The sequence below is a fragment of the Podarcis filfolensis genome (genome assembly GCF_964270895.1).
Source record: "Podarcis filfolensis genome assembly, chromosome: 14".
Classification (NCBI taxonomy): domain Eukaryota; kingdom Metazoa; phylum Chordata; class Lepidosauria; order Squamata; family Lacertidae; genus Podarcis; species Podarcis filfolensis.
The window spans coordinates 24,948,502-24,968,989 of record NC_139616.1 but is presented as its reverse complement, the minus strand read 5'-3'; the positions used below and the strand labels follow the sequence as shown (position 1 = coordinate 24,968,989).

Sequence of the window (20,488 nt, the reverse complement as noted above, 5' to 3'; positions counted from 1 at the left end):
CCTTAACAAACCACAGCTCCCATAATTCTTAGGGGGAAAGCCATGATTTTTTAAAAAGCGGTATCATAGTGTTTTAAATGTATGGCGGCCTAAGTCAAATGTGCCTCTCTGAGAATCTATTGCATAAACACACCCAAATGCAGGCTCACTAGTCGCCTTACCCTGTTTCTGTTGTTGATGTGTCTACATAGCTCTTCAAGTTCTTTGTTGCTAAGCAAGTTCTCCTTGGTGCCTGATTTATCTCCTTTCGAAGTGGCCACCAACAGCAGCCGGTGGACTATTATATCAGCATATCTTCTAATTGGTGAAGTGAAGTGGGTGTATTTATCCAGAGCAAGACCTGCCGCAAAATAGGATGCAAGAATGGACACAAAGGCCATGAAGACAATCGTGGAGGAGTTGGAGCTGGGATTTTAAAAACACACAAAGAAAGAAACAACAGCAGTTACCATAGTGAAAGAACTCTTCTTTGGGGCAAGAGCCAGTTGAAAAATACAAGGCGTTAGACATTGCCTGTGTGGCCATAGATCTCAGCAGCCTGTTCACCAGAGGATCAGATGGGTCAACTGCCTTATCCAGGGAGTCAGCTAATGCTTTGTTCGACCTATCAAAATGAATAGATTAATGATAACAGAAAATCAATTTATTTGAACTTTTCAGTAATGTAGATGTTTCTTGTTACAACTTTCACAAATGAACCTACGCCACCAACCTATCCTAAAACTAGTCTTGGACTTACCTGAACAGACAAACTCGGAGGAATTCCAGTTCTACACCAGTTGTTAAGGGGTCTAGCTCTAAGTTTTTAAAGATGCAGTGGATAGCGGATGGAGAATAGTTTCCAAGCCACTCTCCTCCCCTACCTTTGAAACTGCACTTCCGTCCAAAACTCAAGTTGCTGCAACAGACCTCTTCTATGGCAAGCTCCATCTGGCTGCCTTCTAACCCTGCAACCAGACTACTCTGAATACAGAGGGGTAGAGCAGCTGGAGAGATCGTAATAGCCTTTTTCCTAGCCCAAAGTGCCTTATCTGTAAATATACAACAATGAAAATGCTGCCAGAAGATAACTCAGGTTCTGGAGTAGCATATCAATGCCATAATTGTAAAATACGTTCTTAATGTTTCTATATTGCCCTGGAATCTTTTGATAAACGGTGGTATATAAATATATAAATTAATTAAATAAACAACGCATAAGCCCAGCCTGTTTCTGAAAATGCAGATAATTTGGGCATCCAGAGCCGCATTGTACTTTGAGATATTTTGGAAAACAACTACTCTGCAGCTTAAAGAAGGCCTGGACTGGTAAGCCCCGATTCTACTTGCCGTGTATCTATGAAGAAGCCTTTTGTTCCAGCACATTCTCGGAGCTCTGAAAAAAACTCCTGCCGTGGGGGTGGGTGTTGGCGCAGGAGGGCTTGGTGAGGGAAAGTCTCCCATATCTTCTTGGCCACCCAATGGTTTGCAAGAATCATACATTCGGCAATTGTTTCGTGGACTTCCAGCGGCTGCCGAGGGATGAGGTCATCGATGTTCTTTTTGTCATCCAGTAGCACTCTGACCTCGACCCCTTCCAATTCCAGGGCTCCGCAGCTGTCCCTCTTAGCTCGAATATGCCGGGCGACATCGGTCAGCTTCCCTATGGCCCAGGTCAGCTGGTCTAACTTCTGCTTCCTCGTATCTTCGCCCATATCTTTGAGCTCCAGAATTTCATCGGCCACTGTCAAGTCTCCATCCAGCAATGCCTGGGCCGCCTCATAAAACAGTTTGTAGGAAGAGCGAATGATGGTTCTGTGGTACCAAACCTCCTTTATTTCATAGGAAGTTTTTTCAAGTTCCCAAATGACACTCACAGCATACCTTGAAAATAAAACAACATTGCCGATTTATAAATGGCAACGCTGACCATCATGTAGCCTCTTTCCATATGAACCTACCTGTACTCAGACACTGAGATCATCTTCTGAGGCCCTTCTTCGTATGCCTGCTCCTCGAGAGGTCCGGAGGGTGGCAACACGAGAACAGGCCTTCTCTGCAGTGGCTCCTCGTCTGTGGAATGCTCTCCCCAGGGAAGTCCACCTGACGCCTTCATTATACACCTTTAGGCGCCAGGCAGAAACATTTTTAACCAGGCCTTTGGTTGATCTGATTATGCCCTTTTGAATATTTTTTTGGGGGGGCTATTGGGTTTTTGTTTTTATTTTTATTATGTATTTTGTGGTTTTATATCTTGATTTTATTCTGTGAACCGCCTGAGACCCCCAGGTATAGGGAGATATATAACTTCAATAAATAATAATGGTTTCGAGCAAGAGAGAAACAGAGTTCAGTTGGTTTGACATTCATAACATGGGTTGCTTTTATGAATCATAAACAGCTGTGTTAGCAAAATCCACTTGTTAGTCATTGGAAAAAACATGAAGTTCACCCCTAGTTTCCACCCTTTCAATTTTCAGTACAGGGGAGAAAAGACAATGGCTAATGACAGAGAAATTGATTTAATACGGTAGTTATATTTTAAGTACGTGCAGTTTAATAGATTCTAATAATGGCCAAACTTCTGTGCTTGCAAAACACGCTAGAATGTTTTGTGTATGAAACTTTTCTCATAAACTGAGAAAAATTGCAGAATATTAGAATGCTACAAGAGGTTATTTTTGTCTCCCAAAGAGCCAGGGCTAGGAAGAAGCAAAACACCAAGAACTTGTCTTAATACCTGAGATACTAGGGTAAGTCAGTGCTAAGAGCTCACCTGTCAACATTCCCAAGAAGAGAACATAAGTTGGCACTCAAGACGGCTGGCAGCATGTCGTAACGCCGATCTGCTAAGTAGTAAGTAGTAGCCCTGAGAAATTGGAGAAATGATTATTATAATGCTCCTACTGCACATCTTTAAAGTTTCAGAACATTTGGACGCATATTGCAACACGGTTGGTTTATCTAATGCGAATGCTAAACAATTTAGGACGGGCCATTTATAATGTAGACAAGAGACATTTGTTTCAGTGACACTAGTATATGCGTAAAATAGCCATCCTTTAATCCCTTTTGCTGTGGGGCGACTTATATTGATATCTACTGTTAATTCAGAATAAGAGCAGTTGGCAGCTGTAAGAAACAAACACCCCAAGCATACATGTTAAGATTAGTTTCAGCCTAAAACAGCAGCAAAAATATTAAAATCAATTTTGGGCAATTGTACATCTAAATAGAGCTTTCACAGTTACAAGAAAAGATTTCCCTCTGATGACACGAGTGACTGATTCTGCCATCTCCTATGCAGCAGTATTTAGTCACTACTGTTCGTTACATTCTTGGTATTGGTTATTGAAATCACTATCAAAAGAACAATCATTCATTTCCCCCCCTTGCAGATAATACAATATACAGGTCCATACCATACATTTATAGCACTTTAACAGTCATGACCTCCCCTTCATGGAAAGTAGTTTGTTAAGTCTGCTGGGAACTGCAGCTCAGCAAGGGGTAAACTATAATTCCCAGGACTCTTTGGGGGAAGCTATGACTGTCAAAGTGCTTTAATTCTATGTTGTGGATGTGATCATAATGAAGTACTATTATTATGCTTCACAATCTTGTTTTCAAATTGATTTTCCTATGTTATTTTATATAACCTTGTTCACTTAGGTACTTTGTTTTAACTGGTTTATATATACAGTGGTACATCTACTTACGTGCCCCTCTTGTTATGTATATGAAGTATCTTTCCGGTTTTGCCGCATGCGCAGAAGCGCTCTATCACACTGTGTGCATGCGCAGAACAGGCACCTCTAGTTGTGGAAACTTCGGGATCCGACCGGAGCTCCGGAACAGATCCCATCTGCAACCAGAGGTACCACTGTATTACGACAATAAATATTAAAGCTTCCAGCTTCTACCCCAGAATCAAACCCACCTTGCTCTTGCCTCAATATCCGTGTAAGAATTTGCAGCCACAAAGTGAGTCACGTCTGCAATGTGAACCCCTAGCTCCAGGTTTCCATTAGGCAGGGTTCTAATGGACAGGGCGTCGTCCACATCTTCACAGCCTTTTGGATCAATGCTGAAGACTAAGTGGGTATCCCTCAGATCCACACGCTTGAGCTCTTCTTCTGGAGCCACTTTCCATGGCTTCTCTGGGATAACAACTGGCATCTCACACATCTGCAGGAGGAAAGTCCTGCCCGTCACAGATTTTAGATTGAAAAAAATAACATTTCATTTGTATTCTCTCTAAGAGTCAGCGGGTAAAATCTGCTGGAGGCAGCTTTGCCCCCTGTTTATACTGAAATCACAGTACAGTGTGGTGTAGTGGTTAAGAGCGGTAGTCTCATAATCTGGTGAACCGGGTTTGATTCCCCGCTCCTCCACCTGCAGCTGCTGGGTGACCTTGGGCTAGTCACACTTCTCTGAAGTCTCTCAGCCCCACTCACCTCACAGAGTTGTTGTGGGGGAGGAAGGGAAAGGAGAATGTTAGCTGCTTTGAGACTCCTTCGGGTAGTGATAAAGCAGGATATCAAATCCAAACAACTCTTCTTCTTCTCCTTCTCCTTCTTCTTCTACATCAGACCCCTTCAGTGCAAGGGGCAGAGTTTGCTTTTCTAACATGACACCTTAAATTCACTGCTCTAACACAACTCTGCAGTGCTTACTACAGTCGTACCTCGGAAGTTGAATGGAATCCGTTTCGGAAGTCCATTCAACTTCCAAAACGTTTGGAAACCAAGGCGTGGCTTCCAATTGGCTGCAGGAAGGTCCTGCAGTCAATCGGAAGCCATGGCGGATGTTCGGGTTCCAAAAAGCATTCACAAACTGGAACACTCACTTCTGGGTTTGCGGCATTCGGGAGCCAAAAGGCAGGAGTGCCAAGGCGTTCATCAACCAAGGTATGACTGTACTGTATAATAATAATAATTGTATTATTTGTACCCCACCCATTTGACTGGGTTGCCCCAGTCCCTCTGGGTGGCTATAGCTGTTATAGTGTCTGACTAGGACCCTGGAGACCAGGGTTCAAATCCCCACTCAGCCAGGAAGGTCATTGGGTGACCTTGAGCCAGTCATCATCTCTCAGCCTAACCTACCCTGTGAGGATAAAATGGAGAGGAGGAGAACCACATATGTCACCTTTCCAAGAGGAAAGCCAGGATATATGTATAATAAACAAATAAATAAAAGCTGCTTTTACCTCAAACCGCTAAAAGCAAGAGAGCCATAAACAGGCCTGCTACATCAAGCAAATGTGGAACTTGCAGAATTCAGCACCCTGAGAGCATAGAGTTTTATTTATTGATTTTAAAAGCAGGTTTCCAGCCCTCAGCTGTAGCGATAGGTTTGAAAGGGAGCAGGCGAAACCTGTTGAATGCCAGCTGGTAGTGGTTAGGCAGCACTGGCAAAGGTCTTGCAGACCTTTTTGAGCCTCTCCATGCCAGGTTCAGTTATAGTTTACTTCTATGCCACTTTTCATCACAGGTCAGCTCCCGAAGGTTAAAACACAAAGACATCATTCAAACAATACAATAAAATGTAATTTACAGCAAATTAATTTGAAACAGACATGCATCAATCACATCTATTTAACAGTGTGTGAATTCTTGGGAAGAGGTCTGTCTTTGTTTGGTGGGCAATCCTTAAGCTGCAAAGCCTCTCTCAAGAATCTCCACTTTCACTACGAAATACATTCCGCTGTAGAGCTCTTGCAAATTCCATGACTAACAGAAGCAGAACAGTTTCCCCCTCCCAAAAAATAAGCAAATAATAATAATAATAATAATAATAATAATAATAATAATAATAAAAAACATTCGCATAGACCATCACCCACAGTATCTATTACCTGAAATAGTATGGCATTTCTCCAGTACACCTAGTACGTGTTTCATGCAATTGAACAGACTACACTGTACCAATTGATGTTATTACCAAACCACTGGGAACAAGTATACAATTACCACTTACCAGCTGAAGTATTAAAAGCAAATGCAGACCAACCTGCGCTTCGGAGAAAGGGCTCACAGAGATGCTGTTTTCCACCAGGATAGTCTGAATTTCTCCCTCAAGATCTCCTATCCGCCCTAAAACACGAACAAAATGCCCATTTGGATACACCGATGTCGACTCCCAAGAATCGATACGCACGATAACCCGGAAGTCCTGTTGTGAAATACCAAGTCAACAGAAAACTCATGATTAGCAAATGCAGATTGGAACTTGGTTGATATTTATGCACCAAGGAACCGTTTTACCTGTAGAGCCTCAGCTTGCTGCGTGCTAATTCTGATCTTGGGGATTCTGTAATCCCAAGGTGTCACAAGGACTTTCTGTGCATTTTTGCCGTGTGACTGGCTCTCTTCTTTGGATGGAAAAGTGACCACATAATCACGCCAGTTCTTCTGTACGATGCCAACGACTTTACCTTTGAAAGTGGAATAATGCTGTGATTATACATCAATCCTTGGAAGCAGAAGCAAAGCGCATGATAAGGAAGATATTATAGATAAATCCATTTACAGGAAGATCTATCATGCCCAAGAGGCAATAAGGGAATTGATAAAATGATACAGTAGGTCTGCAAAGTGTTCTTACAGGACTAGCCTGCCACTTTACAATGCTACAGTGCATTTCAGACAAGATCAATAATTTCTTCTTCTTAAATATGAGCTTGTTTTTACAATGGCCCTTCCTAGCAAGATTGGAATAACAATCTCAGGCCCAAGGGACACCACTACGATTTACAAACTTCAACACACCCCAAGTAAACCAAATACAACTAAAAAGTTGTCAGCTGAGCAGCCGCTAAAGCTTGAACAGGGTAGCAATGCGTATTAACATGATGTCAGTGACAACTTGCTCAGAATTTGTTCTGCAAAGCACAAACCATGGAAATGTAGGGGGAAATGCCTGTTTCCAGGTCACAGCCCTATGATGTTCTGTAGGGTGCGATGTCACAGGTAGAATTTCCCCAGGTGACTAAAGTGCTTTTACACGTCTTTACAGAGGCAAACAGTCTTTCAGGTAACTTGCTCTCTACACTTACCTGTGGGCATAGGTTCACCGTAAACCTCCCCAGAAGTCTTCTCTTCGGTCTCGTTCTCACAAAGGGCGGCAGTCCGTCCCTTCCACTCACTCTTGGGGAGTAATTCAACCGCTACCACATCACCATGAATTGCTCTGTTCCGAGCTTTGGTGCCGTAAATGAGGACATCATTTTTGAGATCTGGGTGCAAAGAAAGGAGGAATGACTCAGTGGAACCTAGAGCAAACAGCAGATTCCTATTTCTCGAAGTCCAGTTCTTTTTTTTTTTTTGGCATTTTCTTATATAAAAAGGGGTGGGGTGGGACTTAGCTGGCCTCACAGATAAATAAATTTTAAGAATGCACACAGCTTCCAAGCCACACTGCCTGTTTCCTAATCACTGCTGTTCATCTATATACAAGATGAACCTCTGAAACTCATAAAGCCACTCTCATAACTAAATGTGAAAAACCACATATAAAGATTTATAGGGCCAAACTCCACCATGTAAAAAGATGTATACATAAATTCTATGTCAAGAGAATAACTGGATTACTATACATAATATGATGGTTGCCAAGTGTCCTTTACTTTCAAAGAACTGTCCCATATTGCAGGACATCCCCTTATTCATTTTGAGCACAATCCAATCCTTTCCTGTTGAAATATTGATCTGATCATTTAAGGGGGAATCATTTGAAGGGGGCTTTCCTGGCAAAGGGAGAACCCTAGGAAATAAATCACATTATTTATTTCCTCTCCCCACTGTTCTGTGGCAAGTGGTAAATAGATCTAGCCCTGAGAATCTGTAAAACCTGATTGCAGAGGACAGCTGAAACCCAAGAGAAGACCTCCTCTAAAGCAGAATTGCAGCAGTGTGAGGGATGAAGAAATTACTCAGTATGAGGTAGCTACTGCCCTTTAGTCAGCTCTCATTATGAGGCAACCTGTTCAGTCTAGACCAGACACAGGCAAACTCAGCTCTCCAGAAGTTTTGGGACTACAACTCCCATCATCCCTGACCACTGGTCCTGTTAGCTAGGGGTGATGGGAGTTGTAGTCCCAAAACATCTGGAGGGTCGAGTTTGCCTATTCCTGGTCTAGACCATGAGGAACCTCAGAGAGAGAGAGGATTCCAGAAAAGTAATTGCCTGCATGGCAAAGTAGACCCAGATGACTCAGCAAAGTAAGCCAAGCGGTACTTTGCAGAAGGAAAAACATAGCAAAACCCAGTTTACTAGCCAAACTGAAAGCATGGAATCTGTTCTCACCTTTCTCTTTGTTGCTGGCTCCGTGAAGTCGCACAAATGCTTCAACCTGCGCTCTGTGCTTATTCACATTCAGGACCCCCTAGAATAAATTAAAATTCACAACCAATACAAATATACAAGGCTATGTTAAATTTGGCTCTGTAGTACAGTAACTTGCTAATGACACCCAGCTCTCTCTCTCTCTGCTCCCTGCCTACACTTTCTATATAGTTCCAGGGAGACAGGAGAAAGTTTGAACCGTTGTCTGGAATCAGTGAGCCCAGGATGTTGGCTAATAAACTGAAACTTAACCTGGACAAGACAGAGGTGTTCCTGCCCAGAAAGAACGCCAACCATGAGAATTGCTGCTGCCTGTTTTGGATGGAGTTGCACTCCATCTAAAAAATCCTTTTTAAAGTTTGGGAGTGCTCTTGGAGCCAGAATTGCTGCTTGAGGTTCCAGGTGGTGGATGTAGTTTGGAATGCCTTCGCCCAGTCAAGTTAACCTGCCAGATTATGCCTGGAGAAGGTGGATTTGGTCATAGTGATGCTCACTTTAGTTATCTCTTGTCTGGATTAGCTTAACGCACCACCTGTGGAACTGTCCCAAGAAAGCGTTCAGAAACCTCCCTGGCTCAAAACGCTGCTGCAAAAGTTCTGACGGGGACCATCTTGCTGGGCCATGCGGCTGTCCTGTTGTTTTGGCTGCAATGCCTACCACGTTGTCCAGGTTATCAGCATCAAAGCTCTGTTTGTTTAGGGACTTGGAAACTTTTTAAGGGCTACCAATTCCTTGAAGAGCCTGCCAATCCCGTTAACGCAGTGGAAGAAACTCTCTAGGGTCTTTTTACACCAGAAGAAACATTTGGATTTTTGAGCAAGTGCTGTGGGCATTAACCCCTCTGATCACTTTTCTCGCCACACTCCCAGATCAGCACCCAAGAGACAGGAAAAGAGAAAGTGCATATGCACACACTTCACTTTTTCGGGGCACACTGTTAAAAGTCAGATCCAATGGGATTAATCTGAGCCTTGAAAAATGCATAGAGCTGAAAGAGGAAGTGGCAAGGAGGGTCACTCTTCCCACTTTCTTTTTCAGCTCTGTGTACTTTTCAATGGAGAAAAAAGTCATCGTTCTCACCACCTCAGGACCAAGGGGGCAGTGAGCGAGGCAGGGCAGGGGGGAGCTCAAAGGCCTGAAGGGAAGACCTCAAGGGTGCCATTTCACCCATGGGTGCCACAATGGGAACTCCAGCTCTAGTGTATTCTGCCTATGTCCAAGGCACAGTATGTGGGAAGATGGGGAAGCTGTCTTGGTGGGAGTACAGTGGTACCTCGGGTTAAGTACTTAATTCATTCCGGAGGTCCGTTCTTAACCTGCAACTGGTCTTAACCTGAAGACCACTTTAGCTAATGGGGCCTCCCGCTGCCACTGCGCAATTTCTGTTCTCATCCTGAAGCAAAGTTCTTAACCCGAGGTACTATTTCTGGGTTAACGGAGTCTGTAACCTGAAGCGTATGTAACCCGAGGTACCACTGTACCTGGGTTACAGAACTCACCTACCCCAGGAGATCCATTTGGATCCTTGTTAGCAACTTTTTGTCACTTCCTGGACTTGTTTGCTCTAGCAAATATATGTACAGCCATCTGGCTGGGTTATTACTATTTTCTTCTTCTTTAAAATTTGTAACATTCTGTCCACTGTGCTCATTTTATTAACAATGTGATTCTGAGTGTTTTTATATTTTGTCTTGTTAGCTGCTCTGGCATCTTTGATGCGGAGAGCAGGATTCAAATTAACTGAAATAAATACTTTCTGTACACAATGCCAGATCTTGCAACTGATCTTGCTTCTTTCCCCATCAACACTGTAATGAGCTATAAAGGCCACTGCCGACATTTCAGCAAAAGACTCCAGTCTATCTTTTCCCACAGAGACACTGTCCATTATGGGGCAAAAGGGCAAGGGGGAAACCATGCCAACTGATATCGAAGGGAGCTTATTTGCAGGAACAAAGTTTCCCAGTGTTGTCTGTTTTATATCCCTACTCTAATCATTATCCTCTGAACATTTTACAGAAATGTTATGAAAACTGACCTCCTTGCTTGCTGTTTCACTGTTCCAGCGTCAATTTTGGATTTAGTACCTTTTTGTGACAGAAACAGCCCATAAAACTTTCCATTTCAAAGTCCAGCCTCCAAACTTTTAAAAACGTTGTGTTAGAAATATTGCAAAATTGCTTATTATTCTTATTGCTATTACTGCAGCGTGTACAATTTGCTTCATCTATTTTTCTTCTCGTATCCCTGGGTGCTTTCACCCTGCCAAGATCACATGGGGCAACTTCAAAAAGATGGAAAGTTCTGAGTGTTTGAGCTCACACCATTGGAGGCAATGTTCTGCCACCATACTGGCAAGCAGTACGCTATGATTACCAGTTGCTGGGAAAGCACAGGAGCTCTTGTGCTCAGGTTCTGCTTGTGGGTTTCCCAGAAGCATCTGGTTGGTGTGATAGGAATTTTGAGGTCTTAGATATATGGTAATGTTCATAAGCGTACCAACCAAGCACGTACATAGATCAGCACAGGAATACCGACCCAGAACCATTTTGATTCCTAAACTCAGCAAATGTTTTCTCTGCAAGGTCAAAGTGGGAAACCTCCCCATTGTCTCTTTCCTTACAAATCCTGTCTTAAGGGCACATTTAAGATATGAAAAGGGTGTGAGCCTGTGACCTGGCTCAGGAACTAAGTATTTATCATTACAAAAGACTGGCCAGGCTCCCCAGGCAATCCAATCAAGTAACCTGCCAGACAGGAGATAAACAATGACAGGAGAAAAACAACATTCAAATTTCTGTTTTAGATCACCTTTTTTGTGATGTAGGTGTGATGTATCTGGAGGGTGGTCTTAGGTTACACCCCTTCTGTGATGTATGTATGATGTTTCTGGGGGTGGTCTTGATCTACAGGGTGGCAATTTCAAAAGTCTTTATAAGGCATTGCATGCCATTTTTCTAGGTTCCTCCTCCTCTCCTGCGGGTGAGGGGAGCATCCTGTTGCAACAGATCAATAAAGATCAAGCTTACTAGCTGCTTTGCTTTTCAATATTCTCTGGTTGGCCTCTGTTATTTTCTCCTACCAATAGGGAACCTATGTAAGGACTCTATATGGGCTCTTGGATACCCCATAAGGGAAAAGGGCAATTTTTCTTTACAACATTGGTCATTGTGAAAATAGGATGCTGCACTAGATGAGTCACTGGCCTGATCCAGTAGGCTCTTCTTATGTTCGCTAAGTGTTGTGTTGGTGGAGTTAACAGCCATGAAACCAACTGTCCATCAGACTGATCTGGAAAGGTTTTGGCTCCGCGAAAAAATACTCAGTTATTTAATGGCAGGCTTTCATTTTCCTATGCACATCTCCCTAGCCTGCTCGCTTAGATCTGTGGATGAAGATCTCTTGCTGGTGCCTCTGCAGTAAAGCATGGTGGGACTCAGGCATGTGCTTTGAGCAAGTAGGCACCAGTTCTCTTAAATTCTCTTCCATTAGAAGTGAAACAAGCCCCAACATTGCTCCATTTTCTATGACTGCTGAGAACTTTTCTTCTCAAATCAGCCTATTTCAAATCTGCAGATTTTAACTCTTGTTGGCTTTTATGCCTTAAAGCTGGTTTTTATGATCTGCCTTATGTTTGATATTAATACACTCTTCTTTTCATACTGGTTTATTGTTTAGCTGTACCATATTCTGTATTTTCATGTTTTACTGTCATGCGAACTTGTTTTTTTTATTGGCGATTGTATGCTGCCTTGTGAAGGAAGTTCCTCAAAAAGCAGGGAATACTTTAAAAAATGAAATAAAGAAATAAAACAGAACCTGTATGTATCTCCCTGATTTGATCCCTGCTTCCAGCATTTCCACAGGGACATGTTCAGGATACTCCCTTCCGTGATTCTCTTGACTTTCATTCTCCCGTTCGCGCCGTGAGTGGACTATAGACTCAAAAAGCTCGTGAGCAGCTTTCAAGTCAGGCCAAAAGTTGTCCAGATAATTCTGTGCGCAGACAGACAAAGAGGAAGGAGATTATTCCTGTAATTCGTAAACGGGCAATTCATAACAGGACCAGTCCATGTTGGAAGCCCTAATAAATAAGGCAGAAATAGTAATCCTAAAGTGAAATTAGTGAAATTACTGGGTCATCCTGCTGCTCCATGTTCAGCCTTAACCATGTACCACAATGGATCTCTCAATAAAGACGGCAACTGTACCTGCTAAAATACAGGGATGCAAAGAGCTAAGTCATCCCTCTGAAGAGCCACATACATAGTATTTGCCAATCCCAAGAAATGGAGCAGGAGCAAGATGAAATAATTTGGTCTCTTAAAGGTATGTGACTATATAAGGCTTTAGGAAGAACTAAGCTGTGTTAAGAGAACATTTATGTCCATCTCTTTGGAAGGAACGTTTACTTTTCCATGCCTTGTGTGTTACTGAACAGTTCTGATGTTTTACTACAAAACGGGTCCATTCCATCCATGTCGCTTTAATGCAAACAAGCGAATAAAAGGCACAGAGGCATTTCTGCAGGCAAACATCAAGGACATCAGAGTACTGAACTGTTTCATTTGCCATTACAGTACAGAAAGATTACCTTGAATGAAATCACAAAAACACCTTCCGTTTCACTTCCAAGTTGCTGGATGGAATCTTCATCATCTGTTACCATGACGATGGGCATCTGACCCGCAAAGTGATTATAGTACCAAACGGATGCATTGTAAATACTCCTAGGAGAGCAAACCTTCACAATTACCACTCCATGTCCTGTTACATTTTTGCCTTGACTTCATAAATGTATAACACCGAGTCATTATAAGGGCTTTTTATTTTAGTGTAATTAACAAGCTTGTTATAGGTCAGTCACCCACTGGCCAGGGCTGAACCTCAAGGGTGGAGAGTTGCTGAACACAGTTTTTTTTTTTAAAAAATAACTTTTATTCAAAATTAAAACAAAACATATTATCCAGAAACATATCATCCTTATTTTCCCATTTTTCCTCCCTCCCCCTCCCTCCCCCCACAGAACCCCCCCACCCCCCGACTTCCCTCAGTTCCAGTCTTTGATTTCTCTAAAAATGCTATTTTCTGCATGTTACACAGTTGTATAAATCCTCAAACTATTTAGCTGATTATTATCAATAAAAAAGTTTGTGAATGTTTATTCAAAACCAGCCAAGGAGTCCAGTTCGCTTTGTTGTGTCTTCAAATACTTTGTAAAGGGTTCCATTCATTTTTAAAGTTACAGTTATCCTTGTCCTGTAGCTGGACACAGTTTTCTAATAATTTTACTGATGCTTTTAAACTGCCGACACAACCTCATATTCAGCACATACCTTGTCTGCCACTTCTCCAAAGATTCTCCCCTCTCTCTTGGCAAGTAAGAAAGCAGCTGGAATTCATTAAAAAACATAATGCAATCATGGCGGGCATCCCTCACCAAATTTCGCAGTTTATTGTACTGTCTGTGAAAGAAAGAAGTAAAATGTCACTCTGCCAAAGCATTACAGCTCTATTATTTATAAATGGTAACATTCATTTTAACAAAGGATCATTAATCCACAGACCGTCTTGTGCATGTAGTTAGCACCCAGAGGTAGTCCTATTGCTGCCAAACAACTCATTGTTAAGTATCTAAATATTCATCCATATTGTATTCTAATTTAGTACTACTGTAACAATACCATTATAACTTTTATGTGATCAGAAAATTTTATATCCATTATAGTATAAATTAAGAAAATATCTCTATTTTTATTATTGGTACGTTTTATTAAAGGGTGGGTAAGGAATCAAATAAATACAATTTTCTTTCTTTCTTCATTCCTCCCCGCTCCTTTTCTATTGTGCTTTTTACATTCTGATCCTGTGGGGCAGGGAATGTATGATATTTTAATCTACGCACCGTGTTTAGAAAGTTATAGGTCCTTTAAAAGCAGTAACTCACAATAACATTGACGATGAATCAACTTTTCAATCTGATCCAATCTTTAAATGCATCCCTATACAATTAATATCCACTAAAATGATTTAAACAAAAGTGCAATTTATGTTTATTAATTTTAAAATTATAATGAATTATGAATTGTTACAATTTAAAATACACGGCTTGGGCAGCCCACAGTATGATCCTTTAAAAACATTTCCTTTTAAGAGCGTGTATAAAAACTGCCATTCCATGCATAACTGAGTCCTTATCAAAACTTAACAAAAATGAAATTAATGGATTAAAAAATGGATGGATTTATTTATTTTATTTTTAAAAATCCTCTTCTTTATGTTTAATGATTAACCACCAACCCCCTCTGTGTTAGACTTATTGCTCTACCAAACAGGGCCAATGCAAGGACATGCACAGAGAGATTTCAGACTCTGGAGTTGCCTCCTTACCCTGCAAATACAAGAAGCTGCTGATGAGGAGAGTACCAGGGACCAGGAATCAGATTCCTCTTCACTGGGTGATCAAGGGAGGATTCTGAACCAGAAGGGGAGGGGGAGGCAGGGCCAGCCCTGGAAGTACTGCTATCTGAAGAAAATGCATAATGCTTTTTTTGCCGCAGCCTGAGGATGTGGCACTGCTCTGACTCAGAGGACTCCATTGCAGAAGACCCAGGAAAGCCTGAGACTCACCTTACTTAGGTCGCAGTAGGAGACTATTGGAGAAGGCTGGGCCCCTTTTAAGTCAATAATCATCTTGCAGCACAGGGGGTGCTAACCATCAGGCAGCACTGCCTGCTATTACAGTTTAAAGACTTAATTTCAGCTTTTCCCTCGCTGGGGCAACTTCAGAGCATTGTGTTCCCAACAGCACTGCCTGAGCTGCGCCTGAGCTGTCCAGCCTGTTTGCTGCTTTCCCTTATTGCAATGCAGAGCAGGATAGAATGGGGTGATCCAGAGACAGAATCATAGAACTGCAGAGCTGGAAGGGACCAGGAGGGTCATTCTGTCCAACCCCCTGCAATGCAGGAATTATTATGATATGTTAAATTTGTATACTGTCCTATACCCGCAGTGCACAGGAATCACAGCTAAAGAATCCCTGACAGATAGCCATTCAACCTCAGCTTAAAAACCTCCAAGGAAGGAGAGTGCACCACCAAGATTCACATGTAAGGTAAAGGTAAAGGGACCCCTGACCGTTAGGTCCAGTCATGGCCGACTCTGGGGTTGCGGCACTCATCTCGCTTTATTGGCCGAGGGAGCCGGCGTACAGCTTCCGGGTCATGTGGCCAGCATGACTAAGCCGCTTCTGGCGAACCAGAGCAGCGCATGGAAACGCTGTTTACCTTCCCGCCATTACCTTCCCTATTTATCTTCTTGCACTTTGACATGCTTTCGAACTGCTAGGTTGGCAGGAGCAGGTACCAAGCAATGGGAGCTCACCCCGTTGCGGGGATTCGAACCACCAACCTTCTGATCAGCAAGTCCTAGGCTCTGTGGTTTAACCCACAGCGCCACCCACGTCCCAGTAGATTCATATGTACTGCTCTGCTTATGCCCCCATGTTCTATACCCCTTCGGGAAAGACTCAAAACAAATGTGTCCCCTTCCTATCCCTACTGATCATTTAAGGAAGAAACTGCACCATTCCTGCTATACTTCCCGACATCTGAATTGGGCCGTACAACTCTATCAGTAAAAAATATGATGAATATGATCACAGATCCTAGCCACAGATCTATATATCAAGCCTCACAAAAGTGCAATGCTGAAAACAAAGCCTGCAATGTTGGGGGGGTGGAGGTGAAACTTGAAGCATTAAACATTGAAAAATATGCATAACCATTGGTATAATAAAGGTGGCAGCTAAGTAATTAATGCACAATGAAGAAATGGCTGGCTGGGATTTAAAAAATGAATAGCCACTCTGCAGATATGTGAACCTCATCTCGCGGATGCCAAATTAGCTCCATCAAATAAAGTGACTGATGTTGGACCAGCAGCTTGTAGGCTGCAGCTTTCCCCCCCACCTAAGACCCCCGCCCCCTCTCAAATCCCAGAATTTAAAAAAGGCCATGCAGAAAGACAAGGGCCAGACCCTGTGTCACAATCAGAAATATTTTTAAAAGAGACCCACATGAAAACTTTATCTCAACCTGGGGAGTGGCCGAAGGTCAAAAAAATAGAATAAAAAATGCTGGCGGGAAGAAAGCATTATGTATTTTCATTAAATTGCCTTGTTATGACTGAGGATTAGAATACTGCCATTACCTCTGAAATATATTCATAGATAATAATGCTATAATTAATGTCAGTGAGAGAAATCCCTGATTAACCTTTGGGGTCCCAAGGGCATCTGAAATACAGATGTGCTCACAAAATTGCTGTAGCATAATATTAACCTTTGTAAGTCTAAAAAAAGGAAGGGGAGTAAAAGACATTTCACAGTTCGGTTCTATTATTTCTTGGCATTTACAGTGTCATTGTGAAGCTGAAATAAATCTGCCATATGTATTGTTTATAGAGAGCCATCTAAGGATATGGCGCTTTTGACAAAAAAAGAGGCATGGCCAATCTCTACCCAAAGGGCTCGCCATCTAAGAAAGACACAGGAGGCTGTATCCAATGTAGCACTTAGTTAAAGTTATTTAGTGGAACGCTGGTTCCACTGGAGAAATGTTTTGTGCCAATGGATGGTTGTCGCACAAGAGAATGTATAAGCAGTTCAGCTTTGTTGTGCAACGGGTTGCACAATGCAGAGTCTGTTGGGTGCTGAGTTTCCACCAGTGCAACAGGACCCTCCAACAGATCTCTACCCCATCACTGACCACAAAGAGCCATTGGATTCACCCATCTCCAACACAGAACCAGGGGAAACAGTGATCCAGGCAGCAATTTCATGTGCTAGCTGCAAATAAGGCTACTCGGGAAGACAGAGAAATATGGGAGAATCACCTGCCCAGGTCAGGACCTGGCTGAGAGCCAGGAAGGAGAGGAGCCTGCAGTTCCTATAAAAGTAACAGTGCTCCTCTTAAGATTATCTGCCGAGTCTTCCTGGCCTGGGGTAATGCAGAGCAGGACTGAATGCTCAAATATTTATCATTTTATTTTTGGAGGAACCTGAAGCATGCAGGAGGCTCCGTGAAAAATCAAGATACCTGCGCCCTCTCTGATGCTGCATTGCTTGACATGCTGTTTGCATGAAAACAATCCCCCTGAGTTCCAGGAACTCCAGTATCTCCAGATAATCCTGGACAACCTTCCAGTCAGGTACAACATAGTGGGTCAGATCGTCGGACAATAATTTCTCACCTGAAACAGAATTCAAAGTGTTACTGTTTGCTTATTTATTTATGGCCTCTAAGAATTATGGTGCTGGAGGAGACTCTTGAGAGTCCTATGGACTGCAAGAAGATCAAACCTCTCCATTCTGAAGGAAATCAGCCCTAAGTGCTCACTGGAAGGACAGATCCTGAAGCTGAGGCTCCAATACTTTGGCCACCTTATGAGAAGAGAAGACTCCCTGGAAAAGACCCTGATGTTGGGAAGGATGGAGGGCACAAGGAGAAGGGGACAACAGAGGACGAGATGGTTGGACGGTGTTCTCGAAGCTACCAGCATGAGTCTGACCAAACTGCGGGAGGCAGTGGAAAACAGGAGTGCCTGGAGTGCTCTGGTCCATGGGGTCACGAAGAGTCGGACACAATTAAACGACTAAACAACAACAACAAGACTGTGTTGTGCTTTACAGAGCACGTGTCCCCACACTGAGGAGCGTACAGTCTTGTAGACTATAGGGGAAAACCTACAATGGAGAGGGGTGGAGTATGGGAAACAAGGGAACAACATGCGTTCATATTTCAGTTATACCTGCGTACTGCAGATTACAGCTTTAGTTGCAGTAGGCAAGGTGGAGAGGGGGAAGCTGGTGCCTTTCAGATGTTGCCCTCCAACTCCCATGAGCCCCAGCCAGGAGGACAAGGGTCACATGTTATGGGATTTATAGTTCAAAAGCATCTAGAGGTCGGACAAGGTGGGTTTTCTGAAAGGATTGGAAAGAAGGGAGGAAAAAAATAGTGCTGGCTCACTAATTTTACTCTGTACCACCCTTGGTCCACCTCTTGGCCTCCAGATTTTTGGATTACAATTCCCAGCAGGCTGATGAGGGTTGCAGTTCAAAACATCTGGACACCAACAGGTTGGCGAAAGCTGCTCTGTACATACTAAAAATTATACGGTCCCAGAGAGCCTCAAATCCATCCTTCTAATGGACAGATAGTCCTAGATGGCATTAAGTCTTTCTCACTTTATGAATGGTGATTGAGGTCAAAAAGAGGGCACATTGCAGTAACAACCTGGCAACAAGGACAGAAACCTTATTTGAATAGTAAAGGCATATGCTACTTCAAAGTAAAGGCTACCAATCAATTTACTTTCAGGAGAAAGGGCAAAAGGGTTTATTCTACTTGGTATAAACCATTTGACCTTAAATTCTGATGGAAAATAATGTAAGAGAGATGTTGGAGCTTCTGTGCATTTCTGCACAGCATTTCTGATTTTCCAACACCCACTTGCTACAACAAAGTTAGCAACGAGCCTCAAAAAATATACGAGAATTCCTAAATTCGTACTGGAAGAGTTTTATTCTTGGAACATCCAATGATTCATTCCTATGATAAAAATTACAATGGGCAGATAGGTACAGTCTGATTCAATCAATGGATTGTGTTTGTACAGAAACGTAATCAGACAAGATGGAAATACTGTGGGAGAGAAAATCTGTTGATCTGGAGGGAGCTGTGTGCCCAGTACTGGATAGGGATGCATTCCCCCAGAAAGACCAAGTCTGAACTTTGGGCTGGGGTGTCCTCCTGGATCTAGTGCTATCACTAGAGACATAGGTGCTATCTGCTACCAGCAGTGCTTTTTATCACCTTTGCCTGATTTGCCAGCTTCAGTCCTATCTCAAGAAAGCAAACCTTGCATCATTCATGCCCTGGTTATGTCTAGATTAGACTACTACTGTATAATGCACTCTACATGGGACTGCATTTGAAGATGGTTCAGAAGCTAAAACAGGTGTAAAATTCAGCTGCCCAGATATTTTGAGGGCCAAGCAGCTGGAGCGCCTAATACTCATTCTGTACCAGCTACACTGGGCGCTTACGCATTTCTGGGCCCAATTTAAAGTGCTGGTGGTTACCCTTTAAAGCTCCAGAAGTTTGGAAGCAGTTATTCAAAGGACTGCCTGCAGTTGTGTGAATCTGCCTGGGCTTGAAGTTCATCCACAGGGGCCCCATTTGGAAGCCCTGCCATTAAGCTCAAGCAAATTCCCAGGCACAAAAGACAGAGCCTTTTCTGTGTTGCCCCTCTCCCAGTCTTGGTGGTATGTACAATTGGTTTCCTTTCTAGTGGATACTAACAGATCTTATTGCTGCTTTTAAATGCTGGACCAGGCGTGGAGTTTTAAAACAATCATTGCTTTGGGTTTTCTCTTTGATGATCTGGCTTGGGGTTTTTTGTTTGTTTATTGCTGCCTTGTTTGATGTTTGTTTTTATGAAGATTCTTTATGCTGTTGTTTAGTAAATGTATTTAGTAAATATAACCACCTTGGTAATATTTGTGAACTACTTTGCATTGCCTGGAGAAGCAGGATACAAATAAATAAACAAATCCTTCCTCCTGCTTGTTTGGGCCCTGCTTCTTTAGCACCAACATGAAATCCAAAACCAATCCCACTGAAAGGCACAGGAGCTGCTTCAGAGTGCTACTACAGTTGATGTGAGGAGTCACAATGGCTCCATGGAACATCCATGGACAAGGGGTCCAGTTTGTCTGTAGACTTCCCAAAGGCATTTCCCGGTCATTACAGAAAGCAGGATGTTGGAGGAGATGGGCCTTCTGACCCAATCCTGCAGGATGGTTCTTATGTTCTCCTTACTAGGATAGCCAATGTGGTGCCCTCCCGATTCTAGAATATGCCAACGTGGCAATAGTCAGAGATCCTGGGAGCTGTAGTTCAAAACATCCAGAGGCCACCACATCAGCTGCCCCTGTTCTAGTAGTATAATTTTGTGTGTATATGTTGACAATCATGCTCCTCTCCTCCTGAGTTGTCCTCATCCCGGACAACAACCACATCCCCAGTTATGTACTCACGAGTTCTGTTGGAATTGGCAGTCTACAGCTTCCTAAAAGAAATGAAATAAAGCACCACAG

The 20,488-nt window shown here is 42.8% G+C and overlaps 2 protein-coding genes across 6 annotated transcripts in view; both read right to left on the bottom strand.

The window, feature by feature from the left end:
- The window catches only part of LOC310749660 (tigger transposable element-derived protein 1-like), a 462,962-nt gene that overhangs the window by 19,057 nt on the left and 423,417 nt on the right, over positions 1 to 20,488 (bottom strand). The window lies entirely within an intron of this gene.
- DIS3L (DIS3 like exosome 3'-5' exoribonuclease) overlaps positions 1 to 20,488 on the bottom strand; it is a 25,903-nt gene that overhangs the window by 4,353 nt on the left and 1,062 nt on the right. For 2 of the 5 annotated variants that reach the window (XM_083586341.1, XM_083586345.1), the window contains exons 2-14: positions 17,427 to 17,580; positions 13,665 to 13,793; positions 12,923 to 13,058; positions 12,148 to 12,324; positions 8,290 to 8,368; positions 7,040 to 7,219; positions 6,249 to 6,418; positions 5,995 to 6,156; positions 3,920 to 4,167; positions 2,756 to 2,848; positions 1,330 to 1,863; positions 450 to 604; positions 162 to 340 (exon numbers count right to left, since the gene is read on the bottom strand). In XM_083586341.1, coding sequence (XP_083442467.1) covers positions 162 to 340; positions 450 to 604; positions 1,330 to 1,863; positions 2,756 to 2,848; positions 3,920 to 4,167; positions 5,995 to 6,156; positions 6,249 to 6,418; positions 7,040 to 7,219; positions 8,290 to 8,368; positions 12,148 to 12,324; positions 12,923 to 13,058; positions 13,665 to 13,793; positions 17,427 to 17,580 — 2,396 coding nt within the window. Of the gene's footprint in view, positions 1 to 161; positions 341 to 449; positions 605 to 1,329; positions 1,864 to 2,755; positions 2,849 to 3,919; positions 4,168 to 5,994; positions 6,157 to 6,248; positions 6,419 to 7,039; positions 7,220 to 8,289; positions 8,369 to 12,147; positions 12,325 to 12,922; positions 13,059 to 13,664; positions 13,794 to 17,426; positions 17,581 to 18,138; positions 18,275 to 20,488 lie in introns of those variants that run through there. The other 3 variants (XM_083586343.1, XM_083586344.1, XM_083586342.1) reach the window with 2 other exon arrangements.